Below are 27,350 nucleotides of genomic sequence, written 5' to 3'. Positions count from 1 at the left end.
GTTCTGTCACAAAACACATGACAACATACCACGTGATAGGATGGCAGTCATTATTCTTGCCGGATTGTCCCTTTTGCTCAAGAAAATGGCCTCCTGTTGGCATCTGACAAATGACTTCACTTCCTGTGCTGGTCACCACACACCATAGTCTCCTCACAGACATAATTGTCAGTGTCTGGCATAAGACGGGAGGGTTGGTGCATTAATTATAGGGCCAAATTCTAAACATGTAGATGGCAATGTGCCTAAGGAGTAGTTGGGGTACAACTCCATCTGAGGCCTCCTTCACATGTCCATGTTTCCGGTACGTGTGGCATCCGTTTTTTTTTTTCATGGATACCTCATGCTCCCATTATAACCTATGGCGAACTTCACGTATCCGAGAGTTCACACAAACCGGATGTCCATGTAAACCACAGGGAGACGTTTTTTTTTTTTTTTAACCAGCAGCACTGATGACACGGGAGACTACAAGTCTATGGCTCCATAAATACCATGTACAGCATCAGTGTGCTGTACAACATTATCGTTGCAAAATATAGGAGCTTTTGTAATTTCATTATCCATTCTGGAAAAAACACAGATGGTGGGGACACCAGTACTGTATTTCTGGCACCAATTTTACCTGGATGTGTGCAGGGGGCCTCAGACTAGCTATTAGGGAAGGTGCCAGAAAAGAATGGATGTTAGGGGGCACAGCAACCCTCAGACTGACCGTCTGCTCTACTAACCTGAGCGTGACCACTGCATAGATATACATCCCGCTGTCATGCTCAGGCAAGCTGCTGGGCCAGTCCGTGCAGTGCAATGCGACCCTCGCCGACTGTCTGCGCCCTTAGGAAGTTGCTCCCGCTCATAGGACTGTTTAGTTAACAACAGGATTGGCACAGTGCTGACTGCGGAGACCAGGAAAAGCAGCTTGGCACCTGTCGTCAGACAATGCCATTCTCCATATTAGCCTTCAGGATTAACCAGATTTTTCTAAAAATAAATTTAAAGTGGAGAATCTCTTTAGGAACTAGCTACTTAAATGTCTTATTAAAGAGGGAGATTTGTCTAAACTAGAGCAAAAGGAAAAGCCCAGCAACCAATCAGATATCAGCTGTCATTTTCCATCACTGGTTGCTATCGGCAACTGCGTCACTTTTTTTTTTGCACTAGTTCTAATTACTTTCCCCTCAGCGGCTTCTAAACTGCAAGAGGATTTATTCCTGATGCATAATCCATGATCTATCAAGTTAGCAATTATGGTATTACAAGATCAAAACTCTTAGAACTTCTTTAAAGAGTTTATTCACGTGTTGCGGTATTTGTTGCAATTTCGGCACAATTACAGCAGCCTTGCTTTTGGAAAAAAAAACAAAAACCGCGAACATGTAAATAGAACTTCAGGTAAGTCACTTATTTCATTAACTTAAAATCAAACCATTGATAAAGGAAGTTATTTTAAAAAGGGAAAAAAAGAAAACTTTTTTCGGACTGTGGTCATGTCTCCAAATATGAAATGGTTGCTTAAACCCTGCTGTTGTCTTCGGTCAAAAACGACTGACCTTGAACTTCAATATTCAAGATGCGGCTCTGAAACCCGTGGCCGAACGACCCATCCTCATTTAAGTCAATCAACCACAAGTTTCAGAACCGCATCTTGAACACCCCAAAAAATACCAAAGTTCAAAATCGGTCTCCCCAGACCGAAGACAACAGCAGGGTTAAGTGAGAGAGCAGAAGTGTTGTTTTAGGCTATCTACATTGCTAAGTGGGTACAGAGCCAAGTATTTTTGGCATGTCGGAAGCTAGCTGACTGCACACATTTGATTATATTTTAAAAAAAATAAAATTATAAAAATCGGATTAAAAGATCTTTGAGCTCCCACTCGGAAGCTGCTGTACCAGACTGTTCCCAGCCTTACAGAATTTCGCTTAGCACCACTTCCCAAGCAAAGACATACCACAGCGATAGAAAAAAAATAACTTCTTTATTTACAAAACAAATCCAAATATTGGACTCTGTAAACAAGATTCACAATCCTTTCTCCCAAGCATGAGTGCCAGCAGCCGGCGTCTCCATCCCCTCTCCTGCCTGTCCTTAACATATGGTCAATGTATTCCAAGAGGAGCGGAAGCAAAAGGGCAGATGCTGCAGCTGTGAAGAGGCAGCCTTCAGATCGTAGAGAGAAAAGGGGGAGAGCCAAATCAGCCCAGCTACTTCCTATTATTATTTTAGACTTTGCAGCCTTTTTCGCTCGCATGCAACCCCACGTTACATCTCCAATTACTTTACGCTGAAATCTCCGCTTTGCAAATAAAACCCACGCGTTGTTATAGATATGTAAAATATATTTCTGCTTTGGCAGAATGATCTCTAAAAGACATTTAAAGTCTACAAGAAAATATTTTTTTTTTTTGCTTTTGCTTTTTCTTTTCTGTTGCATTTTTTTTTTTTTTTAATTGGCAAAGTCATCAACCAACAACATAATACAAGTCATGTACAAAGCATTTTACATGAATCATTTAAAACTCTGAATAAAATATAGGTACGTAAAGTCAAAAAGCATCAGTGTGTAAAGCAAAATAATATTAAGAAAAAAAAAAAAAAAAGTACAAATTTAAAACACTGCCCCCCTTCCTTAGACGTAACATCCGTGCATTTTTTTTTTTTTTTTGTGCAACAACATACAATGGTTTGGCTTGAAAGAGTTCTGATGTTTCATCACATTTGTATTAGAAGGTTTATCTCGCCATAGATTAGCAATAAATCCGTCCGCCATACAAACTGTCCAATGGCTGGTGTTTAAGGAGTCATGATTTCAAAGGGGGCTTTGTTTCTCCTAAAAAAAAAAAAAAAAAAAAAAAATCCTCGGCTTTCCAACATACTGGATGACAGACAAGTCATTTTCAACGATTGCTGCAAGAAATGGCCCTACAGAATACAGCCAAAAAAAATTAAAAATGTGCTGGGAAGCCATGATAAATAAAATATGGATAAAACAAGCAAGTCTATGTCCTGACTGCTGGAAATAAGATCGGCTGCAGGAAAGTGTCAAATAAAGATAAAAAAAAAAAATAAAAAAAAAGAAATGTTAGAGTGTAGAAAAAAAAAAAAAAAAAAAAAGTGTGGTATAAAGATTGCAGGTTATCATAGTGGTGCTTGTGTCAGAACGCTACGTATTTCCACCCCATCCACTGGGAGATGAGCTATTTGTGCAATGCACATAGTTGTGGGAAGAATAGCTATACCCCATCACCAGCTGATCCCATCTCCCCAGCCATCCCCTGCACCACATGTGAATCTATCTATGGATAGGATTTGATGTAGACAAGCCCATCTCAAATCTGATTTACTGTCTGGAGGAACTGAGACCTGGGAAAATCGAGCCCCTCTCTTCACGATTAATCAAGGAACGGCTTCTCCATTGACCAAACAGGAGCCGTCACCGAAGAGGCCAGAAGTTTCCGTGTAAACAGAGTTGGCAGTGCAATCGCTTGAACAGATCCCGCTAAATTCGCAGGAATGGTGCTACAGTAAACAAATCAGATTCCTGCTAAAAAAGACTGCCTTTAAAGACTGGATATGAAAAAGTAGAAAAAAAAACACTAGACAGATATTCGATCTAGCAATTTAGACAATGACAGAACTTCAATCCCGGCAAACAGTCTGAAAAGAAGCCTTGGGGGCCAGCCAGACTTACCACTCCACTGCCGGACCCGACTGCTCTTCAGCTACTCAGATCAAATAGGATTTTGCAATCCCGACTGTGCCGTTAAGATTATTCTGGAATTTTTATTATTTTGGCACTACAGTTCTATCAGACTTAGTCAACGTCATGCAAGATGCACTAATCGCTGATATTTCATGCCGCTTACTCAAAAAAACAAACAAACAAAAAAAAAAAAACGGTAGTAATAAATCCAGTTCAACTAACTTCTGCAAAAAGACAAGTCAATCTGTCACTATACATGACTATATGAGGACTTCCAAATGATCTACAATGGGAGACCCTGCAGAACAAAAGGCTTGGCAGAAGAGTGTCTGCATAGTTCGACTTTAGCAGATGATTTAGTAAGCACCAGGAGCTGCAAACAATAAATTAATCCAGATATTGAATCTTTCAGTCAAGTCTCTGCACATCAGATGGAGGCACCAGACTGTGAGCGCAATCACAGACCAAGAGAATAAATCAGAAAGAGTTGTAAAACAAGGGGTCGGGGTATACAGAGGATTACGCTACATTACTTGTCACCACGTCCTGCTGAGATGAATGCTATACAGATTGTAACACCACAATGGCGCCTGGAGGGTTAACACTAGCTACAGCGAAACGGCGACTTATTGGGAGAAGTTACTTAAATAAAAGTTACAGTACTAACATTGTAAACGCTGACCGGAGGGGAAAGGCAGAAATACTGAGCTACGAGAGGCGTGCAATTCAGCGAGACTTCACATTAATACCTCTAGTGGTCCTACTACGCTGCAAGGCTCTTCTTCCAAGCAGATGGAGAGCCGCTGGAATTCGGCGGCATTTATGGGGTGAATAGTCGGGAGAAAAGATATGGTTGCCATCACTATGATAAGAACAGACTTCTAAAAGCCACAAGTGACTGATTACATCTACTGACACCTCCAAGATGGAGACAAGGGTGGGGACATTGAGACATTACCAGGTCGGAGCGGAAGCCTCACTGGAAGGCTTTTCTAGCGTGAAGGTGTGTGACACTAAGTGCTACATTTATCCCCCCTCCAGAATTCAATAAGTCTCCTCGCTACGGCAAAGAGTTCACAAAGAAGTGTCTGCCAAGGAGAACCATGGCATAACTGCACTGTTCATCACAAGGTCAGGATTTTAGCTTTCAGTTGTGAATCCCTGATAAGTGTGCGGTTCAATCACGAAGATACGTTGGTAATTGAAGGAAACAGGCACTTTGATACAGTAAATAAACAGGTACACAAGTCAGCTCTCTTCTCCCCCCTCCTTCCCTGTTTTGGGTAGGTTTCTTTAAGAAATCTTTGGTCCTCGAGCGTTACATTTGCTACCATCTCACGGTCACATTTGTGATAATGCGATCCATGCAGATATCTGGAAAGTATCTGCGTTATCGGTCAGATAGACAGTTGCAAGAACTGTGCCACCCTGCTGCCGTTCACCGCGTCCATGAAAGCTTAGGAAGCGAGCAGGCCGGTCATACATTCACCCAATGCATCCTCCTTCACACGTTGCTATAGACAATTGAAATACAGAAGGACGTGTGACGAGCATTCACTTCTTTCCACTAACCAACCTCTTACTATCAAATGGAAAGCGAGCAGGAACCGCCAACCTGTACTTCCATCAAGCAGGCCCCAAACTGCAGGAGGCGCCGTCGCCTTAATTGACAGCTTGCCTTCGTGCTCTTGGGGGCTGAACCCAATAAATTAGGAGCTTATCATTCGGATCGTGCTCTCATGAATTCTATAGGAACCACAAGCTTCACAAAGATAGAAACCTAGAGCAGATCATCATCGTCGTCAAACTCACACCGTATTACATAACTGGGTCTGCCCCTGCTTAATATGGATCTGGAACGCTGCCCATCGTCAGTCTTAATTACAGGGTAACCAAGTGGAGTAGGTATGCTGCTGGCATGTAAAGACAGGCTGCACCTGGGCAATGTAGTAATTGCTGAAGTTGGCATCTGCTACATAGGGGGCTGGCTGGTAGTAGCACGTCACGTTGGCTACGTTGGGAATAATGTTCTGTTCTGCCAGGACGCGGATGGCGAGCATGGTGATAAGGCTCAGAGTCTGCCTCCGCTCATGTCCCATCAGACACACCGTGCTTTCATTGACCACGCCATGCAGAGTCATGAGATAGTCATACTTGCGGTCTTCTAAGCCCACAAAGTGGTTCTGCAGGTAGCACTCCAGCTTCCTTTGCTGTTCTCCAATGTCTGAGAAGTCAATGAAAAATCTCGAGCACATGTACCTCTGCAGGGACTTCATTTCGGATTCCGAGGCCGCCCTGAAGCCCCTCACCAACAGGTTGCAGTACTTAAGAAGGCCACCACCACGGATCTCCTCAGGGTTTCTGGTGGCAATGATCTTGTGACAAAGGTGATCAAAGGCTTCCTGGAAATCCCCATACACACTCTCCCCAATAATGGTGGGGTGGAACGTTTCAGTCATCGGGTTCTCGGAGCACTCATAGAAAAGTAAGAGGGAATCCAGCTTAATCTGAAAGGAGTCTACACTGAACTCAAACTGCCTCCTCAGGGAATCCATGAACTTCAGCTCCACGTTCTTGCCATGGTTATTGGATAAGGAGATGAGACTCCAGCGGTCGGAATCATTGCAGACCTTCACCATTTTCTGGACATACGCCTCCTGGAAAGACAGACAAGAGGTAATTAGTGACAGGAGCTCAGCAGACAACCCCCCCCCCCCCACCTGATCTGTGGCCCCCACTGCCAGAGGGGGGCGGGGAGAAGTGGCAATGATGGAGGGCAGGAGATGGTCGGGGATGGGCACAACTACAACTCCCAGCACACCCTGACAGGTGGGGGCTTACCTTTAGGGTGAGCGGGCTGATCTTCTCCTTGTTAACCCCGTCGGGTAAGAAGTCCAGCAGGCAGTCCAGCACCACGTCCTTCACCGTCTGGAACTCGGCCTCCCCCTTCAGGTCCACGCAGAAGATGAGGTCCAGATCCTTGTACCCCAGCCCGCTGTCCTCATGGAGGATGTGACTGGCCGCAGAGCCGTTCAGCCGGACGTCCCGGACGCGGATGCTGCGCTCCTCCAGCCGGCAGCGCACCTTCTTCACGATCTGCCGGGGCTTCATCTCCAGAGTGGGGAAGTTCCCCCGGCCGTGGATGGGGATGGTCTCGGTGAGGATGGAGTCCAGGCGCTGCACCTGCTCCCAGCTGAGGACGTTGCAGTTCCCCTGGCATGTGCCGCCTTCCTCGTCTGCCATGGTGCGATGCCGTGCTGCCGTACCTGCTGCGCTCAGCGTCTGCGGGCCGTGCGCACCCACACTGCTTATATAGGGGGATCGGCTGCGCGCACGGCCACGCCCCCTATTAGCATAGCGCCGTGTGGGGCGGGGCCGGGCTGTCACACTGACCCGGGCAGCCTGCGTCATGGAGAACTGTAATCTTCTAATGAGGAGAATCGATTCTTCCCAGACACGGTAATGACGGCGGGGCAGACCGGCGGGGAGAGCAGCCCCTCTGCTGCCTCAGGGGCCCACGGCGGGCCGGCCTCTATTATTAGCTGCTGCGGGCCACGGACAGCTGACAGATTGCGCGCGGTGACAGACAGACGATGCCCACCAATCCGAGTGCCGTGACGCAAATACATTCTTCTGACGTCAGCAGCTCGTGTGCCGTGCGAGAGCGTGGGCGGGGCCAGGATCTCCCTCAGTGACATGCTGAACGCTGGCATCCCCGCTGTGACAGACAGCCCGAGGGAGGGCGCCCTATATACGGCTTGTGGGGGTCCCTGGTGTATACCGTGCTGCAGGGGGTCTATATGCGGCTTGTGGGGGTCCCTGGTGTATGGCGTGCTGCAGGGCGCCCTATATACGGCTTGTAGGGGGTCCCTGGTGTATGGCGTGCTGCAGGGCGCCCTATATACGGCTTGTGGGGGTCCCTGGTGTATGGCGTGCTGCAGGGCGCCCTATATACGGCTTGTAGGGGGTCCCTGGTGTATGGCGTGCTGCAGGGCGCCCTATATACGGCTTGTGGGGGTCCCTGGTGTATGGCGTGCTGCAGGGGGTCTATATACGGCTTGTAGGGGTCCCTGGTGTATGCCGTGCTGCAGGGGGCCTGTATACAGCTTGTAGGGGTCCCTGGTGTATGCCGTGCTGCAGGGCGCCCTATATACGGCTTGTGGGGATCCCTGGTGTATGCCGTGCTGCAGGGGGCCTGTCTACAGCTTGTAGGGGGTCCCTGGTGTATGCCGTGCTGCAGGGGGCCTGTATACAGCTTGTAGGGGGTCCCTGGTGTATGGCATGCTGCAGGGGGGCTATATACGGCTTGTAGGGGGTCCCTGGTGTATGGCATGCTGCAGGGGGCCTGTATACAGCTTGTAGGGGGTCCCTGGTGTATGCCGTGCTGCAGGGGGCCTGTATACAGCTTGTAGGGGGTCCCTGGTGTATGGCATGCTGCAGGGGGGCTATATACGGCTTGTAGGGGGTCCCTGGTGTATACCGTGCTGCAGGGGGCCTGTATACGGCTTGTAGGGGGTCCCTGGTGTATGCCGTGCTGCAGGGGGCCTGTATACGGCTTGTAGGGGGTCCCTGGTGTATGCCGTGCTGCAGGGGGGCTATATACGGCTTGTAGGGGGTCCCTGGTGTATGGCGTGCTGCAGGGGGCCTGTATACGGCTTGTAGGGGGTCCCTGGTGTATGGCATGCTGCAGGGGGGCTATATACGGCTTGTAGGGGGTCCCTGGTGTATGGCATGCTGCAGGGGGCCTGTATACGGCTTGTGGGGGTCCCTGGTGTATGCCGTGCTGCAGGGGGCCTGTATACAGCTTGTAGGGGGTCCCTGGTGTATGGCATGCTGCAGGGGGGCTATATACGGCTTGTAGGGGGTCCCTGGTGTATACCGTGCTGCAGGGGGCCTGTATACGGCTTGTAGGGGGTCCCTGGTGTATGCCGTGCTGCAGGGGGGCTATATACGGCTTGTAGGGGGTCCCTGGTGTATGGCGTGCTGCAGGGGGCCTGTATACGGCTTGTAGGGGGTCCCTGGTGTATGGCGTGCTGCAGGGGGCCTGTATACGGCTTGTGGGGGGTCCCTGGTGTATGCCGTGCTGCAGGGGGCCTGTATACGTCTTGTGGGGGGTCCCTGGTGTATGGCATGCTGCAGGGGGCCTGTATACGGCTTGTAGGGGGTCCCTGGTGTATGGCGTGCTGCAGGGGGCCTGTATACGGCTTGTAGGGGGTCCCTGGTGTATGCCGTGCTGCAGGGGGGCTATATACGGCTTGTAGGGGGTCCCTGGTGTATGGCGTGCTGCAGGGGGCCTGTATACGGCTTGTAGGGGGTCCCTGGTGTATGGCGTGCTTTAGGGGCCTATATACAGCTTGTAGGGGGTCCCTGGTGTATGCCGTGCTGCAGGGGGTCTATATACGGCTTGTGGGGGTCCCTGGTGTATGGCGTGCTGCAGGGGGCCTGTATACGGCTTGTAGGGGGTCCCTGGTGTATGGCGTGCTTTAGGGGCCTATATACAGCTTGTAGGGGGTCCCTGGTGTATGGCGTGCTGCAGGGGGGGCTATATACGGCTTGTGGGGGGTCCCTGGTGTATGGCGTGCTGCAGGGGGCCTATATACAGCATGTAGGGGGTCCCTAGTGTATGGTGTGCTGCAGGGGGTAGATATACAGCTTATAGGGGGTCCCTGGTTTATGCCGTGCTGCAGGGGGCCTGTATACAGCTTGTAGAGGGTCCCCGGTGTATGGCATGCTGCAGGGGGTATATGTATACGGCTTGTAGGGGGTCCCTAGTGTATGGTGTGAAGCAGGGGGCCTATATACAGCTTGTAGGGGGTCTCTGTGTATGGCGTGCTGCAGGGGGTATATATACAGCTTGTAGGGGGTCCCTGGTGTATGGCGTGAAGCAGAGGGCCTATATACAGCTTGTAGGGGGTCCCTGGTGTATGGCGTGCTTTAGGGGCCTATATACAGCTTGTAGGGGGTCCCTGGTGTATGGCGTGCTGCAGGGGGGGCTATATACGGCTTGTGGGGGGTCCCTGGTGTATGCCGTGCTGCAGGGGGCCTAGATACGGCTTGTAGGGGGTCCCTGGTGTATGTTGTGCTGCAGGAGCCTATATACAGCTTGTAGGGGGTCCCTGGTGTATGGTGTGCTGCAGGGGTCCTATATACAGCTTGTAGGGGGTCCCTGGTGTATGGTGTGCTGCAGGGGGCCTATATACAGCTTATAGGGGTTCCCTGGTGTATGGCGTGCTGCAGGGGGCCTATATACAGCATGTAGGGGGTCCCTAGTGTATGGTGTGCTGCAGGGGGTAGATATACAGCTTATAGGGGGTCCCTGGTTTATGCCGTGCTGCAGGGGGCCTATATACAGCTTGTAGAGGGTCCCCGGTGTATGGCATGCTGCAGGAGGTATATGTATACGGCTTGTTGGGGGTCCCTAGTGTATGGCGTGAAGCAGGGGGCCTATATACAGCTTGTAGGGGGTCTGTGTATGGCGTGCTGCAGGGGGTATATATACAGCTTGTAGGGGGTCCCTGGTGTATGGCGTGAAGCAGAGGGCCTATACAGCTTGTAGGGGGTCCCTGGTGTATGGCGTGCTGCAGGGGGCCTATAAACAGCTTGTAGGGGCCTATATACAGCTTGTAGGGGGTCCCTGTGTATGGCGTGCTGCAGTGGGTATATGTATACAGCTTGTAGGGGGTCCCTGGTGTATGGCGTGCTGCAGGGGGCCTATATACAGCTTGTAGGGGGTCCCTGGTGTACGGCGTGCTCCATGATCAATCATATATACAGCTTATAAGTTGTCTCCTTAGGCTTCTTTCACACTTCCGTCTCCCAAATCCGCACAGGATCTGTCAAGACGTTGAAATGACGGATCCTGTGCAGATTGTGGAAAACGGGTGCACTGGGCGCGTCTTTCTGACGGACCCGTCGAGGCTTTGTGCACCTGTTATATATACACGTCTTCGCAGTAGTTTTCCGCTGCGAAAACGCATACACAACACAAACCAGGTTAAAAAAAAATCGCAGTATTCTCACCTACAGGCATCCCCCGCAGCGATGCTCCCGGCAGCTAGCGTTCCTAGTAATACATTGCGAAATCTCACTAGAAGTCGCCTTCTCGCGAGATTTCAAAATGTATTACTAGGGACGCTAGCTGCCGGGAGCATCGGTAACACTGCGCGTGACGCCGGTAGGTGAGAATATTGATATTTTTAAAATTATTTTTAACCTGGTTTGTGTTGTATATGTGTTTTCGCAGCGGAAAACTGGTGCGAAGACGTATATATAACAGGTGCACATAGCCTCGACGAGTCCGTCAGAAAGACGGGCCCAGTGCACCCGTCACATACGTTTGACACTATTTTGTTAACATCCGTCGCTACGTCTCGGCGACACAGCAGGATGGGAGAGTCCTGACGGAAATGTGAAAGAAGCCTTACATTACTACCCTATATACAGTTAAGTCCATATATATTTGGACAGAGACAACATTTTTCTAATTTTGGTTATAGACATTACCACAATGAATTTTAAACAAAACAATTCAGATGCAGTTGAAGTTCAGACTTTCAGCTTTCATTTGAGGGTATCCACATTAAAATGGGATGGAGGGTTTAGGAGTTTCAGCTCCTTAACATGTGCCACCCTGTTTTTAAAGGGACCAAAAGTAATTGGACAGATTAAATAATTTTAAATAAAATATTCATTTCTAGTACTTGGTTGAAAACCCTTTGTTGGCAATGACTGCCTGAAGTCTTGAACTCATGGACATCACCAGACGCTGTTTTTCCTCCTTTTTGATGCTCTGCCAGGCCTTCACTGCGGTGGTTTTCAGTTGCTGTTTGTTTGTGGGCCTTTCTGTCTGAAGTTTAGTCTTTAACAAGTGAAATGCATGCTCAATTGGGTTGAGATCAGGTGACTGACTTGGCCATTCAAGAATATTCCACTTCTTTGCTTTAATAAACTCCTGGGTTGCTTTGGCTTTAAGTTTTGGGTCATTGGTCGTCGTTTCATACTACAGATGGACAATCAGTTTGGCTGCATTTGGCTGGATCTGAGCACACAGTACGTCTCTGAATACCTCAGAATTCATTCGGCTGCTTCTGTCCTGTGTCGCATCATCAATAAACACTAGTGACCCAGTGCCACTGGCAGCCATGCATGCCCAAGCCATCACACTGCCTCCGCCGTGTTTTACAGATGATGTGGTATGCTTTGGATCATGAGCTGTACCACGCCTTCACCATACTTTTCTCTTTCCATCATTCTGGTAGAGGTTGATCTTGATTTCATCTGTCCAAAGAATGTTCATCCAGAACTGTGCTGGCTTTTTTAGATGTTTTTTTAGCAAAGTCCAGTGTAACCTTTTTATTCTTGATGCTTATGAGTGGCTTGCACCGTTCAGTGAACCCTCTGTATTTACCTTCATGCAGTCTTCTCTTTATTGTAGATTTGGATATTGATACGCCTACCTCCTGGAGAGTGTTGTTCACTTGGGTGGCTGTTGTGAAGGGGTTTCTCTTCACCATGGAGATTATTCTGCGAACATCCCCCACTGTTGTCTTCCGTGGGTGCCCAGGTCTTTTTGCATTGATGAGTTCACCAGTGCTTGCTTTCTTTCTCAGGATGTACCAACCTGTAAATTTTGCCACTCCTAATATTGTAGCAATTTCTCAGATGGTTTTTTTCTGTTTTCGCAGCTTAAGAATGGCTTCTTTCACCTGCATGGAGAGCTCCTTTGACCGCATGTTTACTTCACAGCAAAACCTTCCAAATGCAAGCACCACACCTCAAATCAACTCCAGGCTTTTTATCTGCTTAATTGAGAATGACATAACGAAGGGATTGCCCACACCTGTCCATGAAATAGCCTTGGAGTCAATTGTCCAATTACTTTTGGTCCCTTTAAAAACAGGGTGGCACATGTTAAGGAGCTGAAACTCCTAAACCCTACATCCCATTTTAATGTGGATACCCTCAAATGAAAGCTGAAAGTCTGAACTTCAACTGCATCTGAATTGTTTTGTTTAAAATTCATTGTGGTAATATCTATAACCAAAATTAGAAAAATGTTGTCTCTGTCCAAATATATATGCACTTAGCTGTACTTCACACAGGGGGTCTCTGCTATATGACTACACACTCTATGCTGCTTCTACTGGGGTCTCCTTATAGGGCTGCAATGTATACGTCCTATACGTGCTCCCCGGTGTATTCCGGGTGTGTGGGCACTCTATGTACTCCCTATGTTTGCTCCCCGGTGTATTCCGGGTGTGTGGGCACTCTATGTACTCCCTATGTTTGCTCCCCGGTGTATTCCGGGTGTGAGGGCACTCTATGTACTCCCTATGTTTGCTCCCCGGTATTGTCCGGGTGTGAGGGCACTCTATGCACTCCCTATATGTGCTCCCCGGTATAGTCAGGGTGTGAGGGCACTCTATGTACTCCCTATACATGCTCCCCTGTATATTCCAGGTGTGAGGGCACTATGTTTGCTCCCCGCTGTATTCTGGGTGTGAGGGCACTCTATGTATTCGCTATACGTGTTCCCCGGTATATTCCGGGTGTGAGGGCACTCTATGTACTCCCTATATGTGCTCCCCGGTGTATTCCGGGTGTGAGGGCACTCTATGTACTCTCTGTACATGTTCCCCGGTATATTCCGGGTGTGAGGGCACTATGTTTGCTCCCTGCTATATTCCTGGTGTGAGGGCACCCTATGTACTCCCTATATGTGCTCCCCACTGTATTCCTGGTGTGATGACACTCTATGTACTCCCTATACGTGCGAAGTGCTCCCTGGTATATACCGGGTGTGAGGGAACTCTGTACTCTGTTTGCTTCCCGCTGTATTCCGGGTGTGAGGGCATTCTATTTACTCCCTGTACGTGTTCTTCGGTATATTCCAGGTGTGAGGGCACTATGTTTGCTCCCCGCTGTATTCCTGGTGTGAGGGCACTCTATGTACTCCCTATGTTTGCTCCCCGCTATATTCCTGGTGAGGGCACTCTATGTACTCCCTATGCTTGCTCCCCGCTGTATTTCTGGTGTGAGGGCACTCTATGTACTCCCTATGTTTGCTCCCCGCTGTATTCCTGGTGAGGGCACTCTATGTACTCCCTATGTTTGCTCCCCGGTGTATTCCGGGTTTGTGGGCACTCTATGTATTATGTTTGCTCCTCGGTGTATTCCTGGTGTGAGGGCACTCTATGTACTCCCTATGTTTGCTCCCCGCTATATTCCTGGTGTGAGGGCACTCTATGTACTCCCTATGTTTGCTCCCCGGAGTATTCCGGGTGTGTGGGCACTCTACGTACTCCCTATGTTTGCTCCCCGGTGTATTCCGGGTGTGTGGGCACTCTATGTACTCCCTATGTTTGCTCCCCGGTATATTCCGGGTGTGTGGGCACTCTATGTACTCCCTATGTTTGCTCCCCGGTGTATTCCGGGTGTGAGGGCACTCTATGTACTATGTTTGCTCCTTGGTATATTCCGGGTATGTGGGCACTCTATGTACTCCCTATGTTTGCTCCCCGGTGTATTCCGGGTGTGTGGGCACTCTATGTACTCCCTATGTTTGCTCCCCGCTATATTCCTGGTGTGAGGGCACTATGTACTCCCTATGTTTGCTCCCCGGAGTATTCCGGGTGTGTGGGCACTCTACGTACTCCCTATGTTTGCTCCCCGGTGTATTCCTGGTGTGTGGGCACTCTATGTACTCCCTATGTTTGCTCCCCGGTATATTCCTGGTGTGAGGGCACTCTATGTACTCCCTATGTTTGCTCCCCGGTATATTCCTGGTGTGAGGGCACTCTATGTACTCCCTATGTTTGCTCCCCGGTGTATTCCGGGTGTGTGGCCACTCTATGTACTCCCTATGTTTGCTCCCCGGTGTATTCCGGGTGTGTGGGCACTCTATGTACTCCCTATACGTGCTCCCCGGTATAGTCCGGGTGTGAGGGCACTCTATGTACTCCCTATGTTTGCTCCCCGGTATAGTCCGGGTGTGTGGGCACCCTATGTACTCCCTATGTTTGCTCCCCGGTGTATTCCGGGTGTGTGGGCACTCTATGTACTCCCTATGTTTGCTCCCCGGTGTATTCCGGGTGTGTGGGCACTCTATGTACTCCCTATGTTTGCTCCCCGGTGTATTCCGGGTTTGTGGGCACTCTATGTATTATGTTTACTCCTCGGTATATTCCGGGTATGTGGGCACTCTATGTACTCCCTATGTTTGCTCCCCGCTATATTCCTGGTGTGAGGGCACTCTATGTGCTCCCTATGTTTGCTCCCCGCTGTATTCCGGGTGTGAGGGCACTCTATGTACTCCCTATGTTTGCTCCCTAGTGTATTACGGGTGTGTGGGCACTCTATGTACTCCTTATGTTTGCTCCCCGGTGTATTCCGGGTGTGTGGGCACTCTATGTACTCCTTATGTTTGCTCCCCGGTGTATTCCGGGTGTGTGGGCACTCTATGTACTCCTTATGTTTGCTCACCGGTGTATTCCGGGTGTGTGGGCACTCTATGTACTCCCTATGTTTGCTCCCCGGTATATTCCTGGTGTGAGGGCACTCTATGTACTCCCTATGTTTGCTCCCCGGTATATTCCGGGTATGTGGGCACTCTATGTACTCCTTATGTTTGCTCCCCGGTATATTCTGGGTATGTGGGCACTCTATGTACTCCTTATGTTTGCTCCCCGGTGTATTCCGGGTGTGTGGGCACTCTATGTACTCCCTATGTTTGCTCCCCGGTATATTCCTGGTGTGAGGGCACTCTATGTACTCCCTATGTTTGCTCCCCGGTATATTCCTGGTGTGAGGGCACTCTATGTACTCCCTATGTTTGCTCCCCGGTGTATTCCGGGTGTGTGGGCACTCTATGTACTCCCTATGTTTGCTCCCCGGTGTATTCCGGGTGTGTGGGCACTCTATGTACTCCCTATGTTTGCTCCCCGGTGTATTCCGGGTGTGTGGGCACTCTATGTACTCCCTATGTTTGCTCTCCGGTGTATTCCGGGTGTGTGGGCACTCTATGTACTCCCTATGTTTGCTCCCCGGAGTATTCCGGGTGTGTGGGCACTCTATGTACTCCCTATGTTTGCTCCCCGGTGTATTCCGGGTGTGAGGGCACTCTATGTACTCCCTATGTTTGCTCCCCGGTATAGTCCGGGTGTGAGGGCACTCTGTGTACTATGTTTGCTCCCCGGTGTATTCCGGGTGTGTGGGCACTCTATGTACTCCCTATGTTTGCTCCCCGCTCTATTCCGGGTGTGTGGGCACTCTATGTACTCCCTATGTTTGCTCCCCGCTCTATTCCGGGTGTGTGGGCTCTCTATGTACTCCCTATGTTTGCTCCCCGGTGTGTTCCTGGTGTGAGGGCACTCTATGTACTCCCTATGTTTGCTCCCCGGTATATTCCGGGTATGTGGGCACTCTATGTACTCCCTATGTTTGCTCCCCGGTATATTCCTGGTGTGAGGGCACTCTATGTACTCCCTATGTTTGCTCCCCGGTATATTCCTGGTGTGAGGGCACTCTATGTACTCCCTATGTTTGCTCCCCGGTATATTCCGGGTATGTGGGCACTCTATGTACTCCCTATGTTTGCTCCCCGGTATATTCCTGGTGTGAGGGCACTCTATGTACTCCCTATGTTTGCTCCCCGGTATAGTCCGGGTGTGAGGGCACTCTATGTACTATGTTTGCTCCTCGGTATATTCCGGGTATGTGGGCACTCTATGTACTCCCTATGTTTGCTCCCCGGTGTATTCCGGGTGTGTGGGCACTCTATGTACTATATTTGCTCCCCGGTATATTCCGGGTATGTGGGCACTCTATGTACTCCCTATGTTTGCTCTCCGGAGTATTCCGGGTGTGTGGGCACTCTATGTACTATGTTTGCTCCCCGGTATATTCCGGGTATGTGGGCACTCTATGTACTCCCTATGTTTGCTCCCCGGTGTATTCCGGGTGTGTGGGCACTCTATGTACTCCCTATGTTTGCTCCTCGGAGTATTCCGGGTGTGTGGGCACTCTATGTACTCCCTGTTTGCTCCCTGGTGTATTCCGGGTGTGTGGGCACTCTATGTACTCCCTATGTTTGCTCCTCGGAGTATTCCGGGTGTGTGGGCACTCTATGTACTCCCTATGTTTGCTCTCCGGAGTATTCCGGGTGTGTGGGCACTCTATGTACTATGTTTGCTCCCCGGTATATTCCGGGTATGTGGGCACTCTATGTACTCCCTATGTTTGCTCCCCGGTGTATTCCGGGTGTGTGGGCACTCTATGTACTCCCTATGTTTGCTCCTCGGAGTATTCCGGGTGTGTGGGCACTCTATGTACTCCCTGTTTGCTCCCCGGTGTATTCCGGGTGTGTGGGCACTCTATGTACTCCCTGTTTGCTCCCTGGTGTATTCCGGGTGTGTGGGCACTCTATGTACTCCCTATGTTTGCTCCTCGGAGTATTCCGGGTGTGTGGGCACTCTATGTACTCCCTATGTTTGCTCTCCGGAGTATTCCGGGTGTGTGGGCACTCTATGTACTATGTTTGCTCCCCGGTATATTCCGGGTATGTGGGCACTCTATGTACTCCCTATGTTTGCTCCCCGGTGTATTCCGGGTGTGTGGGCACTCTATGTACTCCCTATGTTTGCTCCTCGGAGTATTCCGGGTGTGTGGGCACTCTATGTACTCCCTGTTTGCTCCCCGGTGTATTCCGGGTGTGTGGGCACTCTATGTACTATGTTTGCTCCCCGGTGTATTCCGGGTGTGTGGGCACTCTATGTACTCCCTATGTTTGCTCCCCGGTATAGTCCGGGTGTGAGGGCACTCTATGTACTATGTTTGCTCCCCGGTGTATTCCGGGTGTGAGGGCACTCTATGTACTCCCTATGTTTGCTCCCCGGTATAGTCCGGGTGTGAGGGCACTCTATGTACTATGTTTGCTCCCCGGTGTATTCCGGGTGTGTGGGCACTCTATGTACTCCCTATGTTTGCTCCCCGGTGTATTCCGGGTGTGTGGGCACTCTATGTACTCCCTATGTTTGCTCCCCGGTGTATTCCGGGTGTGTGGGCACTCTATGTACTCCCTATGTTTGCTCCCCGGTATAGTCCGGGTGTGTGGGCACTCTATGTACTATGTTTGCTCCCCGGTGTATTCCGGGTGTGTGGACACTCTATGTACTCCCTATGTTTGCTCCCCGGTGTATTCCGGGTGTGTGGGCACTCTATGTACTATGTTTGCTCCCCGGTGTATTCCGGGTGTGTGGACACTCTATGTACTCCCTATGTTTGCTCCCCGGTATAGTCCGGGTGTGTGGGCACTCTATGTACTATGTTTGCTCCCCGGTGTATTCCGGGTGTGTGGACACTCTATGTACTCCCTATGTTTGCTCCCCGGTATAGTCCGGGTGTGAGGGCACTCTATGTACTATGTTTGCTCCCTGTGTATTCCGGGTATGTGGGCACTCTATGTACTATGTTTGCTCCCCGTGTATTCCGGGTATGTGGGCACTCTATGTACTATGTTTGCTCCCTGTGTATTCCGGGTGTGTGGGCACTCTATGTACTCCCTATGTTTGCTCCCCGGTGTATTCCGGGTGTGTGGACACTCTATGTACTCCCTATGTTTGCTCCCCGGTATAGTCCGGGTGTGTGGGCACTCTATGTACTATGTTTGCTCCCTGTGTATTCCGGGTATGTGGGCACTCTATGTACTATGTTTGCTCCCCGTGTATTCCGGGTATGTGGGCACTCTATGTACTATGTTTGCTCCCTGTGTATTCCGGGTGTGTGGGCACTCTATGTACTCCCTATGTTTGCTCCCCGGTGTATTCCGGGTGTGTGGACACTCTATGTACTCCCTATGTTTGCTCCCCGGTGTATTCCGGGTGTGTGGACACTCTATGTACTCCCTATGTTTGCTCCCCGGTATAGTCCGGGTGTGAGGGCACTCTATGTACTATGTTTGCTCCCCGTGTATTCCGGGTATGTGGGCACTCTATGTACTATGTTTGCTCCCTGTGTATTCCGGGTGTGTGGGCACTCTATGTACTATGTTTGCTCCCCGGTGTATTCCGGGTGTGTGGGCACTCTATGTACTCCCTATGTTTGCTCCCCGGTATAGTCTGGGTGTGTGGGCACTCTATGTACTCCCTATGTTTGCTCCCCGGGGTATTCCGGGTGTGAGGGCACTCTATGTACTATGTTTGCTCCCCGGTGTATTCCGGGTATGTGGGCACTCTATGTACTCCCTATGTTTGCTCCCCGGTGTATTCCGGGTATGTGGGCACTCTATGTACTATGTTTGCTCCCCGGGGTATTCCGGGTGTGTGGACACTCTATGTACTCCCTATGTTTGCTCCCCGGTGTATTCCGGGTATGTGGGCACTCTATGTACTCCCTATGTTTGCTCCCCGGGGTATTCCGGGTGTGTGGACACTCTATGTACTCCCTATGTTTGCTCCCCGGTGTATTCCGGGTATGTGGGCACTCTATGTACTATGTTTGCTCCCCGGGGTATTCCGGGTGTGTGGAAACTCTATGTACTCCCTATGTTTGCTCCCCGGTGTATTCCGGGTGTGTGGGCACTCTATGTACTCCCTATGTTTGCTCCCCGGTATAGTCCGGGTGTGTGGGCACTCTATGTACTCCCTATGTTTGCTCCCCGTGTATTCCGGGTATGTGGGCACTCTATGTACTATGTTTGCTCCCCGGTGTATTCCGGGTGTGTGGGCACTCTATGTACTCCCTATGTTTGCTCCCCGGTATAGTCCGGGTGTGAGGGCACTCTATGTACTATGTTTGCTCCCCGTGTATTCCGGGTGTGTGGGCACTCTATGTACTATGTTTGCTCCCCGGTGTATTCCGGGTGTGTGGGCACTCTATGTACTCCCTATGTTTGCTCCCCGGTATAGTCCGGGTGTGAGGGCACTCTATGTACTATGTTTGCTCCCCGGTGTATTCCGGGTGTGTGGGCACTCTATGTACTATGTTTGCTCCCCGGTATAGTCCGGGTGTGTGGGCACTCTATGTACTATGTTTGCTCCCCGGTGTATTCCGGGTGTGTGGGCACTCTATGTACTCCCTATGTTTGCTCCCCGGTATAGTCCGGGTGTGTGGGCACTCTATGTACTCCCTATGTTTGCTCCCCGTGTATTCCGGGTATGTGGGCACTCTATGTACTATGTTTGCTCCCCGGTGTATTCCGGGTGTGTGGGCACTCTATGTACTCCCTATGTTTGCTCCCCGGTATAGTCCGGGTGTGAGGGCACTCTATGTACTATGTTTGCTCCCCGTGTATTCCGGGTGTGTGGGCACTCTATGTACTATGTTTGCTCCCCGGTGTATTCCGGGTGTGAGGGCACTCTATGTACTATGTTTGCTCCCCGGTATAGTCCGGGTGTGAGGGCACTCTATGTACTATGTTTGCTCCCCGGTGTATTCCGGGTGTGTGGGCACTCTATGTACTATGTTTGCTCCCCGGTATAGTCCGGGTGTGAGGGCACTCTATGTACTATGTTTGCTCCCCGGTGTATTCCGGGTGTGTGGGCACTCTATGTACTATGTTTGCTCCCCGGTATAGTCCGGGTGTGAGGGCACTCTCTGTACTATGTTTGCTCCCCGTGTATTCCGGGTATGTGGGCACTCTATGTACTATGTTTGCTCCCCGTGTATTCCGGGTATGTGGGCACTCTATGTACTATGTTTGCTCCCCGGTGTATTCCGGGTGTGTGGGCACTCTATGTACTATGTTTGCTCCCCGGTATAGTCCGGGTGTGAGGGCACTCTATGTACTATGTTTGCTCCCCGGTATAGTCCGGGTGTGAGGGCACTCTATGTACTATGTTTGCTCCCCGTGTATTCCGGGTATGTGGGCACTCTATGTACTATGTTTGCTCCCCGTGTATTCCGGGTATGTGGGCACTCTATGTACTATGTTTGCTCCCTGTGTATTCCGGGTGTGTGGGCACTCTATGTACTCCCTATGTTTGCTCCCCGGTGTATTCCGGGTGTGTGGACACTCTATGTACTCCCTATGTTTGCTCCCCGGTATAGTCCGGGTGTGTGGGCACTCTATGTACTATGTTTGCTCCCTGTGTATTCCGGGTATGTGGGCACTCTATGTACTATGTTTGCTCCCCGTGTATTCCGGGTATGTGGGCACTCTATGTACTATGTTTGCTCCCTGTGTATTCCGGGTGTGTGGGCACTCTATGTACTCCCTATGTTTGCTCCCCGGTGTATTCCGGGTGTGTGGACACTCTATGTACTCCCTATGTTTGCTCCCCGGTGTATTCCGGGTGTGTGGACACTCTATGTACTCCCTATGTTTGCTCCCCGGTATAGTCCGGGTGTGAGGGCACTCTATGTACTATGTTTGCTCCCCGTGTATTCCGGGTATGTGGGCACTCTATGTACTATGTTTGCTCCCTGTGTATTCCGGGTGTGTGGGCACTCTATGTACTATGTTTGCTCCCCGGTATAGTCCGGGTGTGAGGGCACTCTATGTACTATGTTTGCTCCCCGGTGTATTCCGGGTGTGTGGGCACTCTATGTACTCCCTATGTTTGCTCCCCGGTATAGTCTGGGTGTGTGGGCACTCTATGTACTCCCTATGTTTGCTCCCCGGGGTATTCCGGGTGTGAGGGCACTCTATGTACTATGTTTGCTCCCCGGTGTATTCCGGGTATGTGGGCACTCTATGTACTCCCTATGTTTGCTCCCCGGTGTATTCCGGGTATGTGGGCACTCTATGTACTATGTTTGCTCCCCGGGGTATTCCGGGTGTGTGGACACTCTATGTACTCCCTATGTTTGCTCCCCGGTGTATTCCGGGTATGTGGGCACTCTATGTACTCCCTATGTTTGCTCCCCGGGGTATTCCGGGTGTGTGGACACTCTATGTACTCCCTATGTTTGCTCCCCGGTGTATTCCGGGTATGTGGGCACTCTATGTACTATGTTTGCTCCCCGGGGTATTCCGGGTGTGTGGAAACTCTATGTACTCCCTATGTTTGCTCCCCGGTGTATTCCGGGTGTGTGGGCACTCTATGTACTCCCTATGTTTGCTCCCCGGTATAGTCCGGGTGTGTGGGCACTCTATGTACTCCCTATGTTTGCTCCCCGTGTATTCCGGGTATGTGGGCACTCTATGTACTATGTTTGCTCCCCGGTGTATTCCGGGTGTGTGGGCACTCTATGTACTCCCTATGTTTGCTCCCCGGTATAGTCCGGGTGTGAGGGCACTCTATGTACTATGTTTGCTCCCCGTGTATTCCGGGTGTGTGGGCACTCTATGTACTATGTTTGCTCCCCGGTGTATTCCGGGTGTGTGGGCACTCTATGTACTCCCTATGTTTGCTCCCCGGTATAGTCCGGGTGTGAGGGCACTCTATGTACTATGTTTGCTCCCCGGTGTATTCCGGGTGTGTGGGCACTCTATGTACTATGTTTGCTCCCCGGTATAGTCCGGATGTGTGGGCACTCTATGTACTATGTTTGCTCCCCGGTGTATTCCGGGTGTGTGGGCACTCTATGTACTCCCTATGTTTGCTCCCCGGTATAGTCCGGGTGTGTGGGCACTCTATGTACTCCCTATGTTTGCTCCCCGTGTATTCCGGGTATGTGGGCACTCTATGTACTATGTTTGCTCCCCGGTGTATTCCGGGTGTGTGGGCACTCTATGTACTCCCTATGTTTGCTCCCCGGTATAGTCCGGGTGTGAGGGCACTCTCTGTACTATGTTTGCTCCCCGTGTATTCCGGGTATGTGGGCACTCTATGTACTATGTTTGCTCCCCGTGTATTCCGGGTGTGTGGGCACTCTATGTACTATGTTTGCTCCCCGGTGTATTCCGGGTGTGAGGGCACTCTATGTACTATGTTTGCTCCCCGGTATAGTCCGGGTGTGAGGGCACTCTATGTACTATGTTTGCTCCCCGGTGTATTCCGGGTGTGTGGGCACTCTATGTACTATGTTTGCTCCCCGGTATAGTCCGGGTGTGAGGGCACTCTATGTACTATGTTTGCTCCCCGGTGTATTCCGGGTGTGTGGGCACTCTATGTACTATGTTTGCTCCCCGGTATAGTCCGGGTGTGAGGGCACTCTCTGTACTATGTTTGCTCCCCGTGTATTCCGGGTATGTGGGCACTCTATGTACTATGTTTGCTCCCCGTGTATTCCGGGTATGTGGGCACTCTATGTACTATGTTTGCTCCCCGGTGTATTCCGGGTGTGTGGGCACTCTATGTACTATGTTTGCTCCCCGGTATAGTCCGGGTGTGAGGGCACTCTATGTACTATGTTTGCTCCCCGGTATAGTCCGGGTGTGAGGGCACTCTATGTACTATGTTTGCTCCCCGTGTATTCCGGGTATGTGGGCACTCTATGTACTATGTTTGCTCCCCGTGTATTCCGGGTATGTGGGCACTCTATGTACTATGTTTGCTCCCTGTGTATTCCGGGTGTGTGGGCACTCTATGTACTCCCTATGTTTGCTCCCCGGTGTATTCCGGGTGTGTGGACACTCTATGTACTCCCTATGTTTGCTCCCCGGTATAGTCCGGGTGTGTGGGCACTCTATGTACTATGTTTGCTCCCTGTGTATTCCGGGTATGTGGGCACTCTATGTACTATGTTTGCTCCCCGTGTATTCCGGGTATGTGGGCACTCTATGTACTATGTTTGCTCCCTGTGTATTCCGGGTGTGTGGGCACTCTATGTACTCCCTATGTTTGCTCCCCGGTGTATTCCGGGTGTGTGGACACTCTATGTACTCCCTATGTTTGCTCCCCGGTGTATTCCGGGTGTGTGGACACTCTATGTACTCCCTATGTTTGCTCCCCGGTATAGTCCGGGTGTGAGGGCACTCTATGTACTATGTTTGCTCCCCGTGTATTCCGGGTATGTGGGCACTCTATGTACTATGTTTGCTCCCTGTGTATTCCGGGTGTGTGGGCACTCTATGTACTATGTTTGCTCCCCGGTATAGTCCGGGTGTGAGGGCACTCTATGTACTATGTTTGCTCCCCGGTGTATTCCGGGTGTGTGGGCACTCTATGTACTCCCTATGTTTGCTCCCCGGTATAGTCTGGGTGTGTGGGCACTCTATGTACTCCCTATGTTTGCTCCCCGGGGTATTCCGGGTGTGAGGGCACTCTATGTACTATGTTTGCTCCCCGGTGTATTCCGGGTATGTGGGCACTCTATGTACTCCCTATGTTTGCTCCCCGGTGTATTCCGGGTATGTGGGCACTCTATGTACTATGTTTGCTCCCCGGGGTATTCCGGGTGTGTGGACACTCTATGTACTCCCTATGTTTGCTCCCCGGTGTATTCCGGGTATGTGGGCACTCTATGTACTCCCTATGTTTGCTCCCCGGGGTATTCCGGGTGTGTGGACACTCTATGTACTCCCTATGTTTGCTCCCCGGTGTATTCCGGGTATGTGGGCACTCTATGTACTATGTTTGCTCCCCGGGGTATTCCGGGTGTGTGGAAACTCTATGTACTCCCTATGTTTGCTCCCCGGTGTATTCCGGGTGTGTGGGCACTCTATGTACTCCCTATGTTTGCTCCCCGGTATAGTCCGGGTGTGTGGGCACTCTATGTACTCCCTATGTTTGCTCCCCGTGTATTCCGGGTATGTGGGCACTCTATGTACTATGTTTGCTCCCCGGTGTATTCCGGGTGTGTGGGCACTCTATGTACTCCCTATGTTTGCTCCCCGGTATAGTCCGGGTGTGAGGGCACTCTATGTACTATGTTTGCTCCCCGTGTATTCCGGGTGTGTGGGCACTCTATGTACTATGTTTGCTCCCCGGTGTATTCCGGGTGTGTGGGCACTCTATGTACTCCCTATGTTTGCTCCCCGGTATAGTCCGGGTGTGAGGGCACTCTATGTACTATGTTTGCTCCCCGGTGTATTCCGGGTGTGTGGGCACTCTATGTACTATGTTTGCTCCCCGGTATAGTCCGGGTGTGTGGGCACTCTATGTACTATGTTTGCTCCCCGGTGTATTCCGGGTGTGTGGGCACTCTATGTACTCCCTATGTTTGCTCCCCGGTATAGTCCGGGTGTGTGGGCACTCTATGTACTCCCTATGTTTGCTCCCCGTGTATTCCGGGTATGTGGGCACTCTATGTACTATGTTTGCTCCCCGGTGTATTCCGGGTGTGTGGGCACTCTATGTACTCCCTATGTTTGCTCCCCGGTATAGTCCGGGTGTGAGGGCACTCTATGTACTATGTTTGCTCCCCGTGTATTCCGGGTGTGTGGGCACTCTATGTACTATGTTTGCTCCCCGGTGTATTCCGGGTGTGAGGGCACTCTATGTACTATGTTTGCTCCCCGGTATAGTCCGGGTGTGAGGGCACTCTATGTACTATGTTTGCTCCCCGGTGTATTCCGGGTGTGTGGGCACTCTATGTACTATGTTTGCTCCCCGGTATAGTCCGGGTGTGAGGGCACTCTATGTACTATGTTTGCTCCCCGGTGTATTCCGGGTGTGTGGGCACTCTATGTACTATGTTTGCTCCCCGGTATAGTCCGGGTGTGAGGGCACTCTCTGTACTATGTTTGCTCCCCGTGTATTCCGGGTATGTGGGCACTCTATGTACTATGTTTGCTCCCCGTGTATTCCGGGTATGTGGGCACTCTATGTACTATGTTTGCTCCCCGGTGTATTCCGGGTGTGTGGGCACTCTATGTACTATGTTTGCTCCCCGGTATAGTCCGGGTGTGAGGGCACTCTATGTACTATGTTTGCTCCCCGGTGTATTCCGGGTGTGTGGGCACTCTATGTACTATGTTTGCTCCCCGGTGTATTCCGGGTGTGTGGGCACTCTATGTACTATGTTTGCTCCCCGGTGTATTCCGGGTATGTGGGCACTCTATGTACTATGTTTGCTCCCCGGTGTATTCCGGGTGTGTGGGCACTCTATGTACTATGTTTGCTCCCCGGTGTATTCCGGGTGTGAGGGCACTCTATGTACTATGTTTGCTCCCCGGTATAGTCCGGGTGTGAGGGCACTCTATGTACTATGTTTGCTCCCCGTGTATTCCGGGTATGTGGGCACTCTATGTACTATGTTTGCTCCCCGTGTATTCCGGGTATGTGGGCACTCTATGTACTATGTTTGCTCCCCGGTGTATTCCGGGTGTGTGGGCACTCTATGTACTATGTTTGCTCCCCGGTATAGTCCGGGTGTGAGGGCACTCTATGTACTATGTTTGCTCCCCGGTATAGTCCGGGTGTGAGGGCACTCTATGTACTATGTTTGCTCCCCGTGTATTCCGGGTATGTGGGCACTCTATGTACTATGTTTGCTCCCCGTGTATTCCGGGTATGTGGGCACTCTATGTACTATGTTTGCTCCCTGTGTATTCCGGGTGTGTGGGCACTCTATGTACTCCCTATGTTTGCTCCCCGGTGTATTCCGGGTGTGTGGACACTCTATGTACTCCCTATGTTTGCTCCCCGGTATAGTCCGGGTGTGTGGGCACTCTATGTACTATGTTTGCTCCCTGTGTATTCCGGGTATGTGGGCACTCTATGTACTATGTTTGCTCCCCGTGTATTCCGGGTATGTGGGCACTCTATGTACTATGTTTGCTCCCTGTGTATTCCGGGTGTGTGGGCACTCTATGTACTCCCTATGTTTGCTCCCCGGTGTATTCCGGGTGTGTGGACACTCTATGTACTCCCTATGTTTGCTCCCCGGTGTATTCCGGGTGTGTGGACACTCTATGTACTCCCTATGTTTGCTCCCCGGTATAGTCCGGGTGTGAGGGCACTCTATGTACTATGTTTGCTCCCCGTGTATTCCGGGTATGTGGGCACTCTATGTACTATGTTTGCTCCCTGTGTATTCCGGGTGTGTGGGCACTCTATGTACTATGTTTGCTCCCCGGTATAGTCCGGGTGTGAGGGCACTCTATGTACTATGTTTGCTCCCCGGTGTATTCCGGGTGTGTGGGCACTCTATGTACTCCCTATGTTTGCTCCCCGGTATAGTCTGGGTGTGTGGGCACTCTATGTACTCCCTATGTTTGCTCCCCGGGGTATTCCGGGTGTGAGGGCACTCTATGTACTATGTTTGCTCCCCGGTGTATTCCGGGTATGTGGGCACTCTATGTACTCCCTATGTTTGCTCCCCGGTGTATTCCGGGTATGTGGGCACTCTATGTACTATGTTTGCTCCCCGGGGTATTCCGGGTGTGTGGACACTCTATGTACTCCCTATGTTTGCTCCCCGGTGTATTCCGGGTATGTGGGCACTCTATGTACTCCCTATGTTTGCTCCCCGGGGTATTCCGGGTGTGTGGACACTCTATGTACTCCCTATGTTTGCTCCCCGGTGTATTCCGGGTATGTGGGCACTCTATGTACTATGTTTGCTCCCCGGGGTATTCCGGGTGTGTGGAAACTCTATGTACTCCCTATGTTTGCTCCCCGGTGTATTCCGGGTGTGTGGGCACTCTATGTACTCCCTATGTTTGCTCCCCGGTATAGTCCGGGTGTGTGGGCACTCTATGTACTCCCTATGTTTGCTCCCCGTGTATTCCGGGTATGTGGGCACTCTATGTACTATGTTTGCTCCCCGGTGTATTCCGGGTGTGTGGGCACTCTATGTACTCCCTATGTTTGCTCCCCGGTATAG

At 50.8% G+C, this 27,350-nt stretch overlaps 1 protein-coding gene and 1 long non-coding RNA gene across 2 annotated transcripts in view; one reads left to right on the top strand and one right to left on the bottom strand.

Moving 5' to 3' along the window:
* Positions 1-1,957: 1,957 nt before the first annotated feature.
* Positions 1,958-7,160, bottom strand: TENT5A (terminal nucleotidyltransferase 5A). The gene is made up of 2 exons (XM_069726450.1): positions 6,543-7,160; positions 1,958-6,358 (listed from the first exon to the last, which is right to left on the bottom strand). The coding sequence occupies exons 1-2, from the start codon at positions 7,110-7,112 to the stop codon at positions 5,579-5,581; spliced, it is 1,350 nt and encodes a 449-aa protein (XP_069582551.1). The 5' UTR covers positions 7,113-7,160; the 3' UTR covers positions 1,958-5,578.
* LOC138637618 (uncharacterized) overlaps positions 7,084-27,350 on the top strand; it is a 114,676-nt gene continuing 94,409 nt past the window's right edge. Inside the window, exon 1 of the long non-coding RNA XR_011312417.1 lies at positions 7,084-7,160. This is a non-coding gene — a long non-coding RNA (uncharacterized lncRNA). The remainder of the gene's footprint in view (positions 7,161-27,350) is intronic.

The sequence above is a fragment of the Ranitomeya imitator genome, chromosome 5 (assembly GCF_032444005.1).
Source record: "Ranitomeya imitator isolate aRanImi1 chromosome 5, aRanImi1.pri, whole genome shotgun sequence".
Taxonomy (NCBI): domain Eukaryota; kingdom Metazoa; phylum Chordata; class Amphibia; order Anura; family Dendrobatidae; genus Ranitomeya; species Ranitomeya imitator.
This window is presented reverse-complemented; position numbering and strand designations above follow the sequence as displayed.

What these genes read in the sequence shown, in the direction of transcription:
- TENT5A (XM_069726450.1), bottom strand. Translation starts at nt 7,112, where the DNA reads ATGACGCAGGCTGCCCGGGTCAGTGTGACAGCCCGGCCCCGCCCCACA. An exon ending in TCAGCCCGCTCACCCTAAAG is followed by an intron (nt 6,359 to 6,542) that starts GTAAGCCCCCAC and finishes CTGTCTTTCCAG; the next exon opens with GAGGCGTATGTCCAGAAAAT.